This window comes from Phalacrocorax carbo, chromosome 6, assembly GCF_963921805.1.
Source record: "Phalacrocorax carbo chromosome 6, bPhaCar2.1, whole genome shotgun sequence".
NCBI lineage: Eukaryota > Metazoa > Chordata > Aves > Suliformes > Phalacrocoracidae > Phalacrocorax > Phalacrocorax carbo.
In genome coordinates, this window is record NC_087518.1 from 8245623 (window position 1) to 8266478 (window position 20856).

Below are 20856 nucleotides of genomic sequence, written 5' to 3' on the forward strand. Positions count from 1 at the left end.
CTGTAAGCGTCATTGGTTCTGGTAGTGCAGGGCATGCATGTTTGTTGTAACAGAGAGGTCTCCATGTACTGCGTTATGCTAGACGTTGTGCACATGCTGCACAAGTGTATGGTCTAAACAGACAAAAAAGAAGCTGGCAGAAAGACAAAGATGCAGAGAGAAGTGGCACAGCCTGGTGGCACCCGCTTCAGTGACACAAAAATGTCCTCATAGCAAAGAAAATGAAGACACAAGTATGAGCTTTCTAAATGGCATGTGACCTTATGTATAATACTGGGGAGTAACGCAGGGGTGCTCCCTCTTCTTGTGAGTCCCTTTAGGGAGCTTGAGTGTGGAATTCAGTTTAGCTCACTAGTTCGAAAGAAAGGACATTATATAGCTTTTCAAGTTTAGGCATCAGCAGAAAAATCGGCAGTGATGTACTTTCATTTTAAAGAGCATCAAAATAACATTCAGATTGAAATTAGGCCCACAGCAGAAGTTAGGACTAGAACAGTACCTCTAAAATAGTTCTGTATTCTTATCCAGGGCTGAGCTCCTTCTTTCCTTCTTCCTATTGTAGATTAAATGATGGGTTGTCTCTCCTCTGATAGCCTTACGAGATGCTGCCAATGTGAGAGAAGCTTTAGGACATGAGTTTGGGAAGAAGGAGAAGGGCCGCTGAATCTTGATACTGTTTTTGTGCGTAGATTTTCTGTCCAGTTTTACAGCCTCCAGGCTAGAAATTACCATAAAAGATTTAGATTCTTGAGAGATCTCAATAAAAACCCTTGATATTTCATTCAGGGGCTTGTTACTCCACACTGAGCTATTTCTGAATCATTTCAAATGTGGACATTTACTGTAGGATAAATTATTCAGGATCCTTTCTTTCACCTTATATTTCCAGGCTTTTAAATTCCAGCATGACTTTTAGAGAAGCCTCTTCCTGAGTTTTGGTCCCTTATTCCTCCTTTTATCTATATGCCAGTACAAAAAGATCATTGACCTAAATGGGTACTCCATGTCTTGAGATGCATATAGAAGAAAGTTTATACTCCTGTATTTTTAATATGTAGAATGCTATATATTTAGTACATACTTTGAGTATATAAATGCAAACAGGTACTCCTTTCCAAGAATACGTTCAAGTTATTTTTCTTTGGATCAAGGGTTTACAGGTTAAATTTTTTTTGTCATCCATTTTCTTGTTTTTCCTTGTAAGACCTTCAACCTAATTTTGAAACATCAATTCTGAGAAGTGACCTGATTAGCAGAGGCAGCCATTCAGTAGAGACAAGTGCAATATGCTGCTTTCAGCCGCGCAAATGGACTGTGGAGAACTGGCTGAGTCACAAAAAGTGGAAGCTACTGTGGGCCACGAGCTTTAACCTGAGGTTGGCTCAGGTGAAGAAAAACAGTGTGCTGGGATGTAGGCAGGGGGGAACTCTCCTGATTTCCCAGCAGATGATGGCTTAGCTGCAATATGGTCCAGCACTTCAAGAAAGACATGTTTGAGTTGGAGAGCGCCCAACTGGAGGGAGTCCAGAGGACCAGCGAGAATAAGGAGAGCTCTAGAAAACATGGTCTGCAAGGAAATATTGAACAAATTGGGATTGTTTAGCCTAAAGCAGAGAAGGGGGAGGAGGTGTTAAACTCCCCAAGACTATAAGAAGCTGCTGCAAAGAGGAAAGGAATAATATGTTCTCCATATGCCTGCTAGATAGAACTAGAAATAATAGCCTTATGTTGCAGCAGGGAAGATTTAAGTTAGATATTGCAACCAATAGATTGCCTGGGGAAATATTTAACAGCAGATTAGACAAACATCTGTCAGGACTGATAGTAAGTATAGTTGGCCCTGACTTCAGCAGAGTGTGGACTAAGCGATTTTTCTCAGACTTCTTCAAGCTTTTTCATAGCTGATTAGATTTTAAACTAATACCACTTCCAACTTCAGTTGCCGTTAGACACTTGTTTAATATTAATGCTAATGTTAATAATGTTTAATTGTTCCCCACCGACTGTGCCAGACTCTGCAGACGATAGTTGCTGGTTCTTCCATCCAGAAAAACTTGGTTCACAAGTTTTTTTGCTTTCGTATGGGTGGTTATTATTACTTAAGATTATGTTAATCAAAGATGATCAGTGCTACCCAGCTGATAGCATTGAGTTTAAAAATATGCAGGTGTTAGTGATGGGTATTTGATATTACTCTCTCTCCTCGTGGCTTATGCACATGTACACAGTCGCACATATATCACTGAAGTGGGGATGTGATAGCTAAAGGAGGCACCTCTGAGCTAACGTAACCCAGGTTTAAAATGCCACAGAGCACCCAAGCGCACAGCACTGTGCTGGTTTAACCGTACTGCTGCTGTACTTCGGCAGCGAAAGGCTTTGTCTGCATGACTGGAGAGGATGAGCATGTTGTGTGGCCAGTGGTGTCACCGAACAGAGCTGTAGGTGGTGGCACCTGAAAGGAGACAGCCCTTGGTCACTCTGGCCGTGATTTATAGATTAAAGCATGTGATTTGTCTTTTGGTTTTTTTAACCTTTTTCTCAGTGGACAGCACTTTTCAAGCACTAAATGGTGCAGCCTGCTCAGACAGTCTTTTTTTTCCCTCCCTAGTTCCCAAGGCAGAGAACGAAGTTCCGTCCCCAGCCTCTTCCCACCACAGCAGCAACCAGCCGGCCTCGCTGACGGAGGAGAAGCGAACGCCACAGGGCAGCCAGAACTCCCTCAACACCGTCAGCTCGGGCAGCGGCAGCACCAGCGGCATCGGCAGCGGTGGTGGCGGGGGAAGCGGTGTCGTCAGCGCCGTGGTCCAGCCCTATGATGTGGAAATCCGCCGCGGCGAAAACGAGGGGTTCGGCTTCGTCATTGTCTCGTCAGTGAGCAGGCCGGAGGCGGGGACGACATTCGGTAAGACTTGAGGTTTTTTCAGTGCCCCTTGAATGAGACGCAGATATGAGCACTGCAGCACAAGGAGGCGAGTGGGGATGTGTTTAATTAAAACTCTTGAGCATGCCCTAATTAACGTAATTAATAGCTTAATCGGAGGCCAAGACTTGGTAGGTGTTTGCCTCCTGGGTTTTGTTCAGTACTGAGTCGAGAAAAGCAAAATGAGTAATCCCAACCTGAAGAGCAAAATTACCACCAATGGCAATTCCTGGTGCTTCCTGATGCCCCAGCGCTCTCTGCTAGCTGGACGCCTTTCTGGGGTTTGCTCTCAGAAGAGCAGCTGGGGGGTCCCCCCAGTGATGGTGTTTGCTAATGCAGAAGTGGAGTAGGTGGAATGAAATATGTCTCCCAATAGTGGAATTGAGCTAGTTGATTTAAAAGCAACTTAAACTGATTAGCTTCTCTTTAGCAGTCAGGGCTATTTTGATCCTCATTATGGAGTGAGCATGCTGGTAGCTGGAAAGTTTTAATTAATAGTGCTTGCTGGTGAAACATAAAATGGAGAATACTGTTAAAAAAACAGGATTTTTTTTGACCCATTCCACCTCTTCCCAAATCCATTTCTTCAGCATAGGGGGAAATGAAGTTCATGAGATATCACTCTTAATATCCTGCCCCAATAGAAGTGGTCATGGTTTCTTTCTGAAGACAGTCCTTTCTGCTAGGCAGATACCCATTTCCAGGAGCTGCTGCAAAAGAGGCATAGTTCTGTCTACAGAGCAAACAAGTCATAGGTTGCAAAACACAAATAAGCTGGTTTTGCAAATGTGCACAGAACAGCCTGCTCTAGAGCAGTAACATCACTGCAAGGGGGAAACCAGTCAGAGATGCTATTTTCTTCCCTTTCCATCTCCACCAAAAGAGCCAGAGGCAGCGTCCACCTATATTTTGTAGGGAAAAAAGGTGTTTCCTCCCTGTTAGTCTGTAGCATGTCATAGATGGAGGGAGGAAGGAAAGACAGATGAGTGCCCTGGCCATCTTCACACTTCCTCTCAGAGCAGGGTTGTGGTTTGCAGACTCTCTGTACAGCTTGAATGTTCTTTGGGCATGCAGGTGCATGGGGCAAGAAGTGGCCTTTCCCCCTTTTTTCTCTGAAATTTCCTGCCGTTGCCCATCGGCAGTGCCATTGCTAATAAATCAAGGGAGCATCATCTCCTTTGCTGGTTTTGGCATAGCACGGGCCATTTCTAACACTGTTTCAAGGGGGAAATATTTAGTATAGACTGGTGCATGGAGTTCTGTCTGTTCTCAGGTGCTAGGCTACCTCGCACTGTCCTTGCTGCTGGAAACTGCTCTTCCAGAATAGGTATTTTGGTGCCAGAACACAACGGTGTAATGTAATATAGGTTAAACCGAACTCAGTCTAAATGAGAGAGAGAGCTTTTATTTTCTGAAAGTATTTGCAAATGTGTGTAAGTAACTTTTACTGTATGAAGACTGTGCTCTAACTCTTTTCTGCAGAGAGACCTTGACGTGAGGTTGTAAAGAGTTGTGTTTGCTTTAGCCCAAGATACTCGCTAACTGGAAGTTTTCTGTGCAGGGGGTCCTCATGGAGATCTGTTGATCTGTGACTGTTTTTCCTTTAATTTTTTCAAGTGTATTCAGCTTTTTCCTACTACTCTGCATGAGATGTGTTCCCTCTGCTGCGTGGTGCTTGCTTTGGACCTGCTTTGTAGTTTTTTTTTCTTTCATGGGTAGTATTTAAAGATGGGCCAAACTGGTTCTAAAACCCACCTTGGTGACTTTGGTGTGTGCTCTGTCATCTGTGTTCAGTGGATTGGATAGAGTAGGAACTCATAGCCTCAAAACAGCCTTTAAACTGGATGGAGCTTTATATTACCAGAAAAAGAAACTTTCTAACATCACAGTAAAAGAAGAAGAAAAAAAATACCCCTGCTATTTGCAACTAATATTAACACTTTCATCGCATCTTTCCAACCTTGTTCTCTCACTTCACGTTCCTTTTCTTAGCCTTTTCTTCATTACAGTCTTTCTAGTGTTGCCGTGTGTGCAGCTCTGTATATCTCGAAAACTACTAATCAAATAAAGACTACAGCACAGATAGGAAAGTGCATCTTGAGGGTGAATGTATTGTGGATGCAAAGTATGAGATGACCGCTCTGTATACCTGAGGGTTTTCATCATGTGCTTTGTGCCCGACGGCCTCTTGCCAGTGTGAAGAAGCTGTATAAAGTCCAGTGGATTTATCTGAGTGAAGCTGTGTATCCCCTGTGTACCAGTTCCGCATTTTATGAACAACCCTGTGTTTTTGTGACAAACAGTTGCATGGAACAGGAGGAGAATTTTGTCTCCAAAACACATTCATCCTAAAGTGCTCTTGCTCTGTGTGTCAGACATCTCAACGGTTTTGTGTGTGGTTTTAGAGGCATTTAAATGAGGAGGTCCTTATTCCTTCCCTGCTCCCGTCCTGCTGCCATCTGAGATCATAAAAGGGGTAGGGTTAACAGAGGCTGAGGTGGATGCCTGCACCAAACAGGTTACTTTTGTCAGTCTTGGCCCATCTGTAGTGGTCCTGTACTTTCCCTGGTAGTACCTTTATTCACAATGGAAGAAAACCGTTTCATGTTGCTTCCCCATCCAGCGCTGATAGATTGGGCCTTCGTGGTAGAAAGGGAGTCGTGCTCCCTCCTAGGCCTAGAACAATTTTATCTTTCTAAATCAAGAAAGAACAAAACATTGGCAGATGCTTCAACAGCAGTTGACTTAGGGAAAGGCTAGAAAGGCTGACACTGATGTAATCTTGGAGGAGGAAGGTTGTGTTTTCTACAAACAGTTTCAAGTATTTTGTTCAAAAATAAAATCAGGATTTGGGTTATGATGGGACTGCTAAGTGCAGTTGTAGTCTATAAAAATCTCACCATTTATTAACAGAAATCAAGGTGGGGGGAGTTTTGTGTGAATAACAAAACACCTTTTTGTAAAAGAAGTATTGTGCACTCATACTAGTTGATTGCCAATGTTTTGAACACTGGCAGCAAAGCTATCCTATAATAACTTTTGCTTGATGCATTAATTAATTAACCCTTAACCTTCTCTTTCCCTTTTCAACCCTTTTTCTCCTTTTCCCCTTCACCATATTCCCACGTTTGTAAACAATTAAAAAACCAAACCAAAACAAAACAAAAACAACCCCCAAACCAATGCAAAAGCGGGAAATGCATGTGTGGCCATGCCTCACAAAATAGGTCGGATAATTGAAGGGAGTCCCGCAGACCGCTGTGGCAAGCTGAAAGTAGGCGATCGGATCTTGGCTGTGAATGGGTGCTCCATCACCAACAAGTCACATTCAGACATCGTCAACCTCATTAAGGAAGCGGGAAACACCGTTACCCTGCGCATCATTCCGGGAGATGGTAAAGTATATGTTTCCTGCTGTCTTCTCTGACCCTTTTGTTGGTTTTGTTCCCGGGCTTTTTGCATCAGGTGGAGCTGCAAAGTCATGGAGGACTCAATTTCCACTCCCACTTTGGGAATTAGCAGTGAGGGAGGTTGTGAGTCTTGCATAGTTTTATTTTTTGTTCCTTTCTATAGAAATGGGAGTTCTTATTTCTAAACAGGAAGATGCTGATTCTACATTAAAAAAATAATATTCCATTCTATCATGTTCCTCCATGTATCTCCTTAAAATGATCTTCTGTAAATTTGATGCATATCTCGGTACACTTTGATTTGATTCTTAGGTTAATAATGCAGCTTTAGAATATTTGGGAATCGCTTGTTAATATGTGGGATTCCTGAAGCTTTGTATATACACAAGCAGGCTATAGAGTAAGGAGATCACAGAAAGGGATAAACACTTTGTCATGTTTTAAGCTGTTTGAAAAGAAGATTTGTTTTTATTCTGAGTAAGTTGCTTTGGGAACGAGCTCATGACATTTTGAAATGACTTTGTTAAATGGCGATGGCTCTGGAGCTGCTGTGTGCTTGCATCCAATCGTTCTAAGAGTTACCCTAGACAGGATCTCACTGGTTCAGATCAGAGGGAATGTGCAGGATCCCTAATAACATGCTGACGCTAGATATTGGTTTCAGGTCATTGAACTATTTAATAAAAATAAGGATCTGTGTTATATATCAGTTTCATTAAGCTGATCGCTAGCTGTGACGCCAAATAGGAACAGAGCAGAAATGCATGTAAAGTATCTGGAGTAGAACAAAAATAGCTGTGGTTCTAATTTCTGAGCATTTTGTTTGTTCATTGTCCTGCTCTGGCGTGGATGGGTTCATAGTGAGAACTTGTTAAGCAGAAATCTTTCTACATTACTCACTTTTTAAGCTGAATCCATGGGTATAAGATTTGATGGCTCAGATACAGTGCTAATGAACAGTTCTTAGAGTTGTACAGGATATTGTTTGCATTCAGTCAAATACAAAGAAAGCATGTTAAGTTGGAGAGAAAGGCTGAGAAAGTATGACTGAATTGAAGCTGGTACCTGTAAAGCAGAATGAAGAAGTTACATGATGTGATTTGCAGTGAGAAGCATTCAGTAGTTGCTAACTCTCGTACTTTCTAATCTGAAACACGAGTTTGGTCACCCCACAGAGCATGATTATGCTATGCTTAGTTATAGGATAAAAATAGACCAGGATGAGAAATGATCTGGTTATAAATTATTTCTGTTTAGGATTATCTGTTTTGCATAAAGGCTTTATTTTCCTATGTTTAGTAGCCACCAGGTCAAATGTTATATGATTGTTTGCCGCTTCCAGCAATTTGAGTGTTCATGAATAATAAAATGGCTGTGAATCAGGCTAACATCTAAGCTGGCCTGTGCGTGCCGGTTTTAGAAGGTAAACTGGGAGAAGAATTGTTCATTACCTATATTTTGGTATCTGATCAAAATCAAGGAGGGTGAATCTTTGAATAAATCAATATTTTTTTAAAGGCAAAAATACTTAAGTAATAAATAACTTTTGAGTGGTTTAAAGCTTTCTTAAGAAGAATATAGCCTCCTGACCTGAACGCTCTGCCAGCCTAGTTCATGCAAATATGTGTACAAAATACCATGTTAAATTGCTTAGGTTAGGAGGGAAATCTGTAACTGTGACTGACATCAGGCATTCCTAAAGAAGGTGGAAAGCTGTAATTTAGGGAAGGAGTCAGCTCTTCTCTCTCATAGCAACGTCTTTTTTTTTTTTAATGTCCCTTTGAAATTCCAAGCCAGATTGCCAACTCTGCATAGATTTACCTGCGTTTGATTTCCAAAAGCCAGTAAGACCAGGCACTCTCAGAATTGATGAGAGGTTTGCTCTAAAAAAATTAGATAATTAAGAAATTGGTCTCAATGATGTTTTCTTTTTGCTGTCTTTGGATGCTTTTGTTGATTTGTTTTCGTTTTGTTGCTTTTGGGGTGCTTTTTTGGTAAATATAAAGTGTCTAACAGTGCACTTAAAAGGGGGAAAAAAGAATAAATCAAAAGCCATGCTTCTCAGATAAACATGAAACTAAGGCTCATCACAAGGCCCATAATAAACTCACACTGCTAATCTCCTCTAACATTATTAAAAATACCAAGGGTATTTGCTGTGTAATGAGTCTTGCACCAGCTCATTGCCATAGACCACTGCAGGAGTGCAGTTGCAATGACATTATGAGGCTTTAACATACTCCCAGCTGATGCAAGGATACAGAGAGCTGAAAAATGGCAAGCTTAGATTAAGCATTTAACTGGTATCTGCATGTTCTAGGGCAGAACAGGGCAAGGAATCAATGAAGTATTTAGGATTTAGAACATACAATTGTAGTTCTACTAGAGAGAATTTGTGTTCTGTTCGGGTTTTGCATGGTGGCTGGCATGCGTCCTGGACCCGTGTCTAAAAAGCTAGCAAAATTATGCACAACTCCTGACTCATGGGATAGGGTGGGCTAAAGATAGATACAGTACAGTGCCATGAAAATACATCTGTACCAAGATGTGTTGTTGCTCTGCTTGGTATTCTTAGTGTGACCTACTAAAAGTAGGAATCTTGCATTCTCTTTGAAGCCCATCTTCATCTGATCTCCAAATATTTGTGGAGTTTTTCAGAGGCTTTTGTTCTGGATGAATACAGAACCCTTAACCATGTTTTGGGCCTTCTTGGAGACAAATTTTAGCATCAAGGCATCTTTACAAAACACACAGAATTATTTCTTAAAATCCAATAGTGTAACCACGCACAGGGACATCTCACACAAGCCAGCTGCCAGCAGCACATCCTCACAAGGGCATGTTTTGGCCATGCCTACCCTGAGAGGTGCAGGCAGATCCAGGAGCCTCCCTTGCTCTCTGAGCCACCAGACACAAGCCAGCTCTGGTCTGGAAGATGTTACTGCTCCATATGCTGAGGGTTTGGGCATGTTAACTGGGGCACAGTGCTGCAGGCAAAGGAGCTGTGCTCTTGTTGCACCCATCTGTTTAAATGGTTCTTCTTTTTCTCTTTCCCTTTTCCTGAGTTTTCCTTGACATGCACAGAAAGGAAAAAGAAAAACCTTCACCTTACCTAGATACAAATACATCCATGAAATAAAACAGGTTCCCAGGACCCATGACCACCACCTCTCCTTAACTGAGGCAAAACCCCCTCCCATTTCTGCGATTTTGTGTTACATCTGGACTCTTTAATAATGGCAGATTTCTCCATAGTCAATAAAATGAATTACTGGATGCCTGGAGCTTAAGAGGCAAACAAGAGCAGGGAAGAAGACCTTGTAATTTTATGTTAGCGAGCCAGATGTTTCCATCTGGTTTTCATCACTGTTGTCTGATGGTGGCTTTTTTTAAAGTGGGATTGGAACTAGAGAAGTTCAGTCAAGAAACAAGATGCATGACCTTAATTTTAGGTGGAATTTTACATGAGTTCTGGGTTAACTCTGGTCTTATTGAAGTCTATGATAAAGCTCCAAAACGACAAGGGGACCATTTTGAAATGCCGTGCTGTGAGGGACACCTAGATAGTCCCTTTTCAGTTGTGCCTACAGCAACTCCCTTCTCAATTTTGTGAAGCAGGAGAGAGCACCTCACCTGGAAGCACCTCCTTCTGTGCATAGAGAAATATGGCATTTGTACAGGCTGAGAGCCCTTTACTGTGGCATAAATTGGGTTTTGAAGTTAATCCTCCTTTCTCTATTCTCTTGATGAGCCCTTTTGTAAGTGGTACCCAGAACTGTGGATGTATTTGGTACAGGTGGTTCCACGTCCCTGTGTGCAGCTTTGAGTGCTCAGGCAGCAGTGGGTTGTATTTCAAAGACAGATTTCAGGAAGTTTGGGTTTTAGCCACATTCAATATCACCTTGTGAGGTATTAGATAAAAGCCACATCTCAATCCTACTGAAGATTGCAGCTTCTGATGGAGGAAACACTGATAAGCTTATAATCCATAGAATAGTTATTGCTACTATAAAATTAATCCAGTCAACCTACCATATTTGGAGACTTTAATGATTGGAATTCATGTCATTAGACAACAGATAAAACATTCTTCAACCCTTCCTCCACAAGCCAGTCTTTGTTCTGAGTGTGCCTAACGGTCAGAGATGTTTCTAATACAGACATCCCCGGTTTTTAGGTTTTGGGTGGTTTTTTTCATTCTTTCTTTTTCCAATTGAGTGGCCTTGGATTTTTCTTGAGATTAATGAGAGTGCTGATGTATTTGATTACTGAAGAAAACCCCTCATTTGTGTATTTATTACATAAATATACTATATATATTATATAACTATATTTAAATATTTGACTCCCTGCTCTACACTATTTGTGATGGGTAGCTGTGGCAGTTTCTGGTACACACATTTTTTGCTAGTTCACTTTTGCAGTGATGGTTAAGCTAAATGTGATGCCTTCATTAAAGCTTTGACTTTTTCAAGAGCAGAGGGTACAGCAGCAGCAGTTATGTGACAATGTTTCCTAGTTGGTTATGAGTGTTCACAAGTTTTTCTCTTACAAAGAAGAAAAACAGACTACACAGTATTTTGGTACATCTGATGACAGATACCAGAAGAAAGCTGAGCCATGAGGCATATATCACTTTAAGTTTCAATGTGCAACTCAAAGGCCAATATTTCTCTGCAACTGAGGTGCTGTGTAGTTTCATATACATAATTGCTATGACTTAGCTTAGACTTTATTGTGTTAATTTTTGGATTTAAGACATTTGAGCCAATCTCAAGTTCTTTAAAAACAACGTAATGATGCTCTCTAGTGAAATGCTTTTGTAAAACTTTAGTTTTATGAGTGAATAGTCTTTCCTCATAATGAAAAAAAAATATTATTTTGCAGAATCCTCCAATGCTACTTTATTGACCAATGCAGAAAAAATTGCTACAATTACAACCACACATACTCCTCAGCAAATACCACAGGAGACCAGGTCAGATTGTTTTCCTTGAGGGGAGCATGTTGACATGCTCTTTCTTTGGTTACTTCTTGATCATCTTCTTCAGACCCCATGAGCTGTATTTTTCCTCTCTCCCTCTTTCTCTCCTTCATTACAGCAGGAACAACACCAAACCAAAGCAGGAATCCCAGTTTGATTTCAAACCACCCCAAGCAGCACAGGTAAGGAGTACTTTCCTAATTGTTTTGTTTACCACAGACTGTTGCTTCCAATCTGCTTGAGGGCTGTGTTCAAATATTTCCCTTGATAATTCCTACTGGGAAGCTGTTCTCCCTCAATCTGTTTGCTGAAGAAAGAGGATTTTGCTGATTAGTTTCTTAATATGTGTTGCTGTTGTTTCAGCAGAGAAACATTTCCAACACATTCTCAACAAGACTTTTAGGGAGATCAAAAAGAAAAAAAAAAAAAAAGAAAAAAAAAGCTGACATTTTTACAACAGTAATAATTTGTGTGTTTGTTTATTGAATTGTATATTTTGAACGGCCTCTCCAGAAGGTACTGTTGTGTGCAAATGATAAAGTCAGAGGACAAAAAAGAGGAAAACTTAGTAATGGGCATAGGCTGGAGTGTTCCAGCTTTTGCAGATGGCATCTTATGAGAGAGATTATCTATCTCACTGTTAACTTTCCTTGCCACTGGCCATCCTAGAAGTAATCTTTTCCATTAGGGACTTCAGAACATCCCTATGCTAACAGCATTTATGAAAAACGGTGCACATACTTCTGAGCTTCTGGCAAAGGAATAGATGAGGTGGTAACAGAAAGAAAAAGCCAGCACCATGGCATAGAGTCATCCCAGATACCATTAGACATTTAACTAAACCCTGGCACTGGAAGTGAGGTTGCCCTAGTCTTCCTTTGCAGCTGGTAGAACTCTAACCACCCTCCAGAAATGTGCCTTTCTGCCCTGGGTGCAGGAGGTGTTCTGCAACAGAGGTACCTAAAACTACGTGGGACTTGGCCAAGCCCGTACACCCACACTTGTCGACCTCCGCCCGCACTCCAGATTGCAGGGTGCGATCTGAGAAAGCAGGAAATCCTAGTCTGTGTGTGAAAACTCAACCGATTTTCTTTTTTTAATTATGAGTAACAAAAATAATAATATTCATTGCTTGAATAATTGAAAAATCAGAGTAGAGCAGCATTTAACTTTCTGTTCAATTACACATGTGTTGTCTTCCCTCCAGCAGGACCAAGACTTTTACACTGTTGAGCTGGAAAGAGGAGCCAAAGGGTTTGGCTTTAGCCTGCGAGGTGGCCGGGAGTATAATATGGATCTGTACGTGTTGCGGCTAGCTGAGGATGGTCCAGCTGAGAGATGTGGGAAGATGAGGGTATGCACAACCAGATTTTAAAAACACACTTCTTTGCAATAAGCTGACTTCCCTGCCTCTCCCCAGAGGCATACCTTCTGCTCTGCCAGCTAAGAGGAAAATTAAATGTTAACTGAAAGGAGCAGTGGTTCCTATTTACCTCTGTCGGTGGCTTCTGTCACTCTTTTATACAGTCTCTAACAGTGTACACGCATTGCAAGATTTCACCCCCTTGTTCCAACCCGGGTTTCCAAACTCTAACACATAATCTGACTTCTAAAGCCTAACAAAGTTATGTGTGGCAATGAAAATGTAATAGCCACAATCTTTGCCAGCTCCTTTAAAGCTGGAGCCATGAGTAGGGAATTAGGGTGTCCCACCTGATCTTCTCCTCTGCTGGGGGGTAGAGTGTTGAGGGAGCATGTATACCGACCCCTGGATTGCAAAATTATGGTGTGGGTTTTGATTATTATTAACTATTAACTTCACATATCATCTAAATTATAAAAATTATTACAAGAACATGTGTTATAAAATGCCTACAGAAAAATTAAATTGCCGCGTTTTCTGTATTCCTTGCTGTTCTCTCAGAGGATGCATGAGAACTGTACAGCATACATTTTTTTCTTCTCCACAGCTATCACACAAAGGGCATTTTCAAAATTCTTTTGCTAGGGGTAGATTTATAGGTCCAAAATTTTTGCTGACGAAAATAAATCAGTCCTGCCCTTTGGAAGGCAATGCTGTGACAAGCTCTTCCAAGCCCTGTTTTCCTGTCCTGATAAATGATTACATTTACAAAAGCAGGTTTACTGGTTCATAGTAGGTGTTTGTACCCAAGTGAGAATCGGACCTGAAAAACCTATTTGAACATCCCAGTTACAGCAGACTGTAAAACAAACAACCGCTTTGACCAAAGACTTTACAAACAATCAAAATAAAATAACACCAGTTCTAACACAGCTCTAGTTATTGAGCAATGCAGTAATGCAGGGTGGTTTTACAGGACAGCAATGAAATATTTTGATATGTCAAGCTTTCCTTCTTGTCTTCGTGTCTCCCAGGCCCCTGCATACTGTTTTTTTGTGGACTGTCACTGGAAGGAGTTGGGTGTATTTAGCTTCACCTGTTGCATAGTTCTTCTTCCACCTTTGCTGTAGCCATTTTCTTGTGGTGTGCTGGTGGGGACCCTTGTAGGGGCTTGTTTCTAATCTTAGGTTATTTTCTTTAATTACATTGACAGATCGGTGATGAAATCTTAGAGATCAACGGAGAAACTACCAAGAACATGAAGCACGCTCGGGCCATCGAACTGATTAAAAACGGTGGCCGCAGGGTCCGCCTGTTTCTGAAACGTGGAGATGGCTCTGTCCCAGAATATGGTGGGTCAAACTATGAAAACATTCCTTTCTTCCCTGGCATCACTCCATGAATGATTTATCTCAAGATCTGAAGCAGGAATTCTTTTTTATTTTCCTTTCTCACCAGTGTCTTATCAACCTTTGCAACATATGGTTAATTGCCTCGCTTGTGCTGAATTTTCTACACATTTCATCCTTTGCTTGCTTCCATGGACTTGGGGCGCAGTGTAAGGCAAGATCATCATAGCAGTATTTTTGGTGATCAGAGAGGAAAACAAAACAAAACAAAACAAAACCTTATTGTCTTGTCCAGCTAAACAAGGAATGTCATTGAACTGTGCCAAACTCTTTCTCAGCGGCTGAATTGTTGTTTCAAATAGGTCTCTACTTCTAATCAATGCAAAAACTGGGATCCTGAGTTATTAATCTGAAGCAGTGATTATTTTTTTTTGTTAGGTTTTTCTCTTAGTTCCTGTCTGTGTCCATAGACATGAATGCCAAGGCAGCTTATGAGATTTTTGCCTTCCCTTAATATTTATGTAAATACTTATAAAGTTATTTAAGAAAAAGAAGAAAGAAAAAAAAAAGCTTTACTGCAAAAATATATTGATTTGGCCTCCTGAGCCCTTTTCTCCCCCCTTAAGCTGTCTGCTGGTTTCAACTAGTTAATTTGTAAGGTCCGAAAAGGTGAGGAGGTTATGAAAAGGTGCTCTCATGTCTGTCTTGGGGGAAACATTCAGTCCTTGTTTCTTACTAAGAACTGCATTAGATTTCCTTTTCTTCCCCTGGAGGTTGGATTGCTGGGTGGCTTAACTTAGCACACTATTTAATATTATAATTATGTCTTATTTATTTGAGATAATTGTCAAATATTGTGCCCTCGATGGAGGGCTACTCCCAACCAAAGGTCTTTGAGGTTTCTATAGAAACTGATGATTGAAGAGATGTCCTTTATACTTTTCTCCCTGTATTTGGGTTATTTCTGTGTCAGTAAGTTCTGTGTTTATCATTCACTCCATGTCCTAAAACCAGAAACAAAACCCTTCTGCAAAATTTATGAACTAGATTTTCTTTTCATTTACTGTACCACGTTTGAGAGTTTCTGCTCAGTCTGCTCATTATTTACCTTAAAATGACCAATTCAGAGGATAACCAACAAACAATTGAATTGTTTAACAATATGGAAGGGAAGTTGTGGGTTTACACTTCTGTAATATAAATAGCACACCAGAAGGTTCAATGATGGCACTGAAATTCTGTAATGTTCTTTCTACTTTTGTCTTTTCCTATGCTCCTTTGGATGTACAGTACTGTATCATATGCTAGACTGCATAAATACCCTGTAAATTAAGTGCTTCACTTCTCAAAGCATATGTCTGTTGCACTGAGGATGGAAATCCACCACTAATTTCCTTTTGGCTGATGCTAAACCACTAAACGTTCATTCTCCAAGCAAGGATTTAATATACAGGGGTTGCACTACTGTAAAGAATATCCTTGTAACATTTGGGACTCCTTCCTCTCTTTGTTCTGTTCGCTGCAGTCACAAATGGTTCCTCTAATAATGTTAAGTTCCAATATTTTTCTGACTCGATTGGAACGTGCTTCTCTATGAGGCTGTATATTTTTGTAATGAGTTTTGTACTTATTTTTAATGTTGTGGTCTCTGGTGGACTTTATTTTTCATTGTTGTTTGATTGTTAATGTTTTTTCTATGACATTCTGTGTCGCTGTTCCAGCTGTCTTTTAGAATGGATGCTCTCGTTGTCTGGGTTATTGAATCACCTCTTAGATGTCTCTTTATGTCACGATAATAACAACTGCTGTCTTTGCAGCCTTATATTTGGGTGAAGCCTAGGCAATCTGACTGGAAAAATAAACTTTCTTTATTCTAAGATAAAATATGAAGATTTTTCTTTCTTTCATCTTTATTATAGGGAATCTAAATTTTCTACTTTTCTCTTTCTCTTTCTCTTACTTTTCTTGGTGCTGGGCTCTTCCTTCCTCAGCGATGATACCTCCTAATATCGCTGCATGTATGAGAAATGACAAGCTCGGGGAGTCTTGCTTCTACCTTATGGGCCATAATCAAACTACGGTTTGTAGCTAAAATCAATATTAGGTGTTTTTGTGCTGTGGCCTAATTCCCTCACATTGCTTTCCGCTTCGCTATATTTTATATGTACAGCAATTCATTCCGAGCACCCTGCGTCCCCTGAATTGTAAGTACACCACAGGACACGTTTAGACCTCGCGCGTACCTTGTGCGATAGCCAGGTTGCCGCAAGCCACGTACTTACAGCTATGGAAAAACGGTGTGGTCCCCAGCTGCTGCCTGAAAATGCTAATAAGCAAAAATGCACGCACGTGAGTCGCAGCACAGGTTTCACCTGGAAATCACAAAACTCATGGCCCATGCACACACCGACCCTCCCAAGCTAAGGGATGGGAACGCCATCAAATGGGAGACGCTTCGGCGTGATGGCAGGAGGAATGATCATGTAGAGTGTTTGGCTTGGGGGAGGGAAGACAAAAAGGAGAAAAACAGAAAAAAAGATCTGTCCCCACAAGTGTTTGTGAGGGTTTTCAGTCATTGCCATCAGGACAGTCCACCTCGAGGTGGGTGTCTTGGTGCGAGCAGCAGGAAGCCTGCAGGAAGCGTAGCTAACGCCAGCTGAGCTGCTGTGCAGAAGTTACTTTAAAAAAGAAAACAATAAGCAAATAAAAGCAATGCTCACATTAAGTCAGCACAGCTACTTTAATGTTTGCCATGTCTATAATGAATCATTCATAAACATCCGTTACAAATGACGTGAGTAATTGAAGCTTAGCTGCAGCACAGGGCTGGTTTTTAGTTTGGGGGTTGGTTTTTTCCTTCTGCTTTGCTGTTTGGCTTGCAGAGGCAGCTCAGCTGTATTTTACCTGAAATACTACATTAAAAATAATGAACTGGAGATTAGGTTTTAATCAAAGCCATCCTACATATTACAATATCTTTCCATTGCTTTGTTATGAAAAAATCATAACCTCTGTCATTGTTGTTCGAATCATTGTGGCAAAACCAAAATCTACCCTAGGACTTTTCATAACGTGGTAGAACTAAGTGAGATTAAGTAATGTCTTAAATGAAATGGAAATTGAATGATTACAGTCTAATTCTCACACCTTCAAAATGTTATTTTATGAGGTGAAAACTTAATTCTATTTTCTGTACATTTTCTGCTATTTAAAACAAGGCCTCCCACACCTGGAAGGCAGTTCTTTCAAAAGACTTAAAAGAGAAAAATATCATTTCCTAAAGGCCCTCTTTATTGGAAACTGTTAAAAAACCAGTCAACAACCCGAACTACAATATCTTTTTTTTTTTCCACTGGAAAGAAAGTAGTGTAACCGAAACATTATGAATTGGGCTTGGGGAAAATGTAAAATGCCCCATGACAAGAAGAGCATAAAGATGATATCGGCTTCGACCAAAACACGGCTAACGAACAGAGCAGCACCAGTACTAACCTGTAACTCTCGTTGTTCGCAGTTAAATTAACAAAAGCTTTGGTTAGCCTTCGCTGACTGCTTTAACAGTTGTTTGTTTTTGTCACTAATGAAGTCTGAAGAGTGCTAAGTGGTGTCACGGCGCCGCGGAAGGCATCGATACCAAACGCTTTGCTGTTATTTTCTTTCAGACCCCAGCAGTGACAGGAACAGTCCCGCCACAGGTTCACAAAATGTATCGGAAATGAAACCCGTGCCATCCGACCGACGGCAGCACCCATCATCGGAGTCCAGTTATCCACCAGACCTTCACAAATCATCACAACATGGGGACAAGCGGACTTACGTTAGAGACCTAAAAGGCAGCAGAGAGTTTAGCAGACATCCCAATGAGCACCACACTTGGAATGGGACTTCTAGAACCAACGACCACGTGCCAGGCAGGAGGACGGAGAGGTCGCCGGAGAGGAGGCACGAGAGGCAGCCGGAGAGGGCGGTGGTGAACGGGCAGAAGAAGAGGTCTCCCGAAAAGCGGAGGGAAGGCACGAGGAGCGCTGACAACACTTTGGAGAGGCGGGAGCGACACGAGAGGAGGAGAGACCTCTCCCCCGAGAGGCGCAGAGAGCGGTCACCCAGCCGCCGCCGGCGGTCGCTGGAGAGACTTACGGAGCCGAGGAGGTCGCCTGATCGGAGAAGAGAGAGCTCCCTGGACCGGCGGGCCAAGTCGTCTGACCGGCGGAGGGAGAGGTCGCCCGACAGACGGCTCAGGGAGGAGCGAGTCGGCCACCGGGAGAGGGAAGACCCCGGCTGGAAGCACGAGCCGGGCCGCAGGCACCCGCCCGAGCAGCGCAGGCGGCCATACAAGGAGTGCAGCACTGACCTCAGCATCTGAGGGGCTCCTCCGGGGTCCCCGTCGCCTTCCCCACGCCACAGGAGCGGAGGAGAGAGTGTGGGAGCTGAAACCATCCGGCTTTCGCAGGCGAGGAGACATCCGGCACCTGCTGATCCTACAAACCTTTTATGCAGATGAAATCTTATGACAAACAAATAAAAAAGTGTTGTGCCTGATGTATAATATTAAAGAAAGTATTTTTCAGTGTATTCTTTTTTTTTAATTACTTGCCAAATGTTGGTCCTAAAGGATTATAAAATTTCGTTTCTACATTCTTTGTAGATTTCTTAAGAATAATTCCTTTATTGGGCTACTTTCCCCCCTCCCCAATATAGTAAATGGGGGTAGCCGGTAATATAATATAGGCAAAGGATTTTATGACCAAGTTTGAATAATTTGATCCAGACTGTTCTCTAGTGACTCACTGCTACACTGTATGTAGAAAATTTTTTAAGGGTTGGGGGTGGGGAAGGAAGAAAATTGTTCATCTCAGTAGGAATGGAGCGCTCCTGCTGAAGGAATTAAAAAAGAAAGAGACAAATGTTCCTAAAATTGCAAGAACTGTTTGAAGAGACTACTGTTTCAATGAAGGATATTTATAATAATAAGAAATAATAAAGCAAAACACAAACCCACACAGCACAAGATGATTTACGATAAGGAATTTCTAGTTTGTTCCGTGAACAGTTTATACTTTCAGGCCCCCTCTACAGGATGCGCAAAGGCAGAAGGACTGGTAACCACCATGCCTGTGTCACACACTAACGTAGACTGTTGATCTCTCATTAGCCTCAGCACCATTTAACGATATTTCATTAAGGCAGCCGCTGCAGCCCTACTCATCTTCTAGATGTATATGGACAGCAACCCGAGCATGCGTGGTATTGTTTGTCTGCTTTGAAGCGAGGGAAGGGATCGGGATCCCGGGACAAGGCACAATGCGGTGGGAGCAAAGTCCTCCCTCTTGGAGTAGGTGTGTTCCTTTTGCTCAGGCAAAACCAGTGGGCTTTTCTTAATTTTGCCAAATTCCAAAAGCTCTCTTCTTCTCGCTCTATATTTAAGTTTGGTTGTTTTTTTTTTTTTACTGGTTCATCCTTACTGAGACAAAAGGAGTGCACTTGCTGAAAAAAAAGAAAATAAAGAAAAAAAGAAAAAGATGTATCAAAGGAAAAACACAGGCAAAAAGAGGCAATCAGTGGGACAACCTGGTTGTAGAAGCCTACCCATACTGGTTATATGCTGTAAATTTGGATCTAGGAACAGCAGCAAAAGGGAAACCTGCAAGTTTCTAAGTTGCATTTTTAAATTTGCAAGTTGTGTGGTAAGTCTGCTGTAGTACTGGTATAAGATTTGAATGGATTACTGCCTAGCTGAGCCAAAATGTTTGCCGTTACTGTTGGACCACTGAAGTAAACTGCTGCTTTTTACAGTGCATTGGTGTGTACATGTATACTGTTTCACATTTTCCATATGAACACAAAAACATTGCAAGTCTATCACTGTTGTTGCCATGGTACTGTAAAAACAAAACCAAGAAAGAAGATGGCCGATCATTGTGTGTACAGTTTAAATTGTAATTAATAGAGCCTGTTGGAAAAAAACAAAACTGTTGCCTTTTTTCTTGTATAAAAGAGGATTTATGACAAAATTTAGCTGTGAGGAATGTGACTAAGTGTTTATATTTCTGAAAATGGAACAAATTGATTCAGGGGATATATTTTAATGTAAACTGAATCAGGTATGTAAAGCTGTTTTAAAATGGGAGACTATATAAGTAATTCTAAAGCTTTTGTTGGTTTGAATATAATTTCTTTTTTCATGGTGGGCCTGCTTATGTATTATTAAGCACTTGTATGCAGTCTATGTTCTTCAACCATCATTTCTTGCAATGTGCTATAGACATAATGCTCTTTTCGGTGTTGATGAAAAGCAGTATGTGGGCCAATCTTTTTTATAAAACACTATGCATATATAAATACTACATTGTTCATAGCTTTATTTGACTTATTGGGTTTATACATAACACTAGTATGAGTAGATGTGGACTTACCCAGTATGAGCTTCTTTCCTTGGAACAGACACTATGTATATGATGTAGCAACAAAGAAGGAGAAAGTCTGTGAATGCTATTTTTATTATCAAATAAAGTTTTCCATACAAAGCATACATATGAGTGTAGTGATAAGATAAAGGAGGAGCCACACCTTAACGTTACTTTACTAAATTAGTAAACTGTAGGTTACAGTCTCCAAGGGCCATCAGTTTAATATGGTTTAATCACCCATTAAATATAGATTAATCATTTGACAAGCCTGAAAGCACAGGTTCCCAGTTTTCCAGTCTAAAATTTTCTTCCCCAAAATACTCAGAAGCTAAGGGTTTAGGAGAAGCAGGGGCTGTTACTACATCTGGGTTTTGTACCACTGGTTCTTCAGCATGAGCAACAGTGTAAAATCAAGACAAG

At 41.2% G+C, this 20856-nt stretch overlaps 1 protein-coding gene across 27 annotated transcripts in view; it reads left to right on the forward strand.

Annotated features, from left to right (window-relative positions):
• MAGI1 (membrane associated guanylate kinase, WW and PDZ domain containing 1) overlaps nucleotides 1-20556 on the forward strand; it is a 360734-nt gene extending 340178 nt beyond the window's left edge. For 8 of the 27 annotated variants that reach the window (XM_064453525.1, XM_064453533.1, XM_064453536.1 and 5 more), the window contains 7 exons: nucleotides 2612-2905; nucleotides 6115-6318; nucleotides 11221-11311; nucleotides 11436-11499; nucleotides 12525-12671; nucleotides 13894-14032; nucleotides 17692-20556. In XM_064453525.1, the coding sequence (XP_064309595.1) occupies nucleotides 2612-2905; nucleotides 6115-6318; nucleotides 11221-11311; nucleotides 11436-11499; nucleotides 12525-12671; nucleotides 13894-14032; nucleotides 17692-18392 (1640 nt within the window). In that variant the 3' untranslated portion in view covers nucleotides 18393-20556. Of the gene's footprint in view, nucleotides 1-2611; nucleotides 2906-6114; nucleotides 6319-11220; nucleotides 11312-11435; nucleotides 11500-12524; nucleotides 12672-13893; nucleotides 15900-16020; nucleotides 16110-17691 lie in introns of those variants that run through there. The other 19 variants (XM_064453529.1, XM_064453534.1, XM_064453548.1 and 16 more) reach the window with 11 other exon arrangements.
• The last annotated feature ends 300 nt before the right edge of the window (nucleotides 20557-20856 follow it).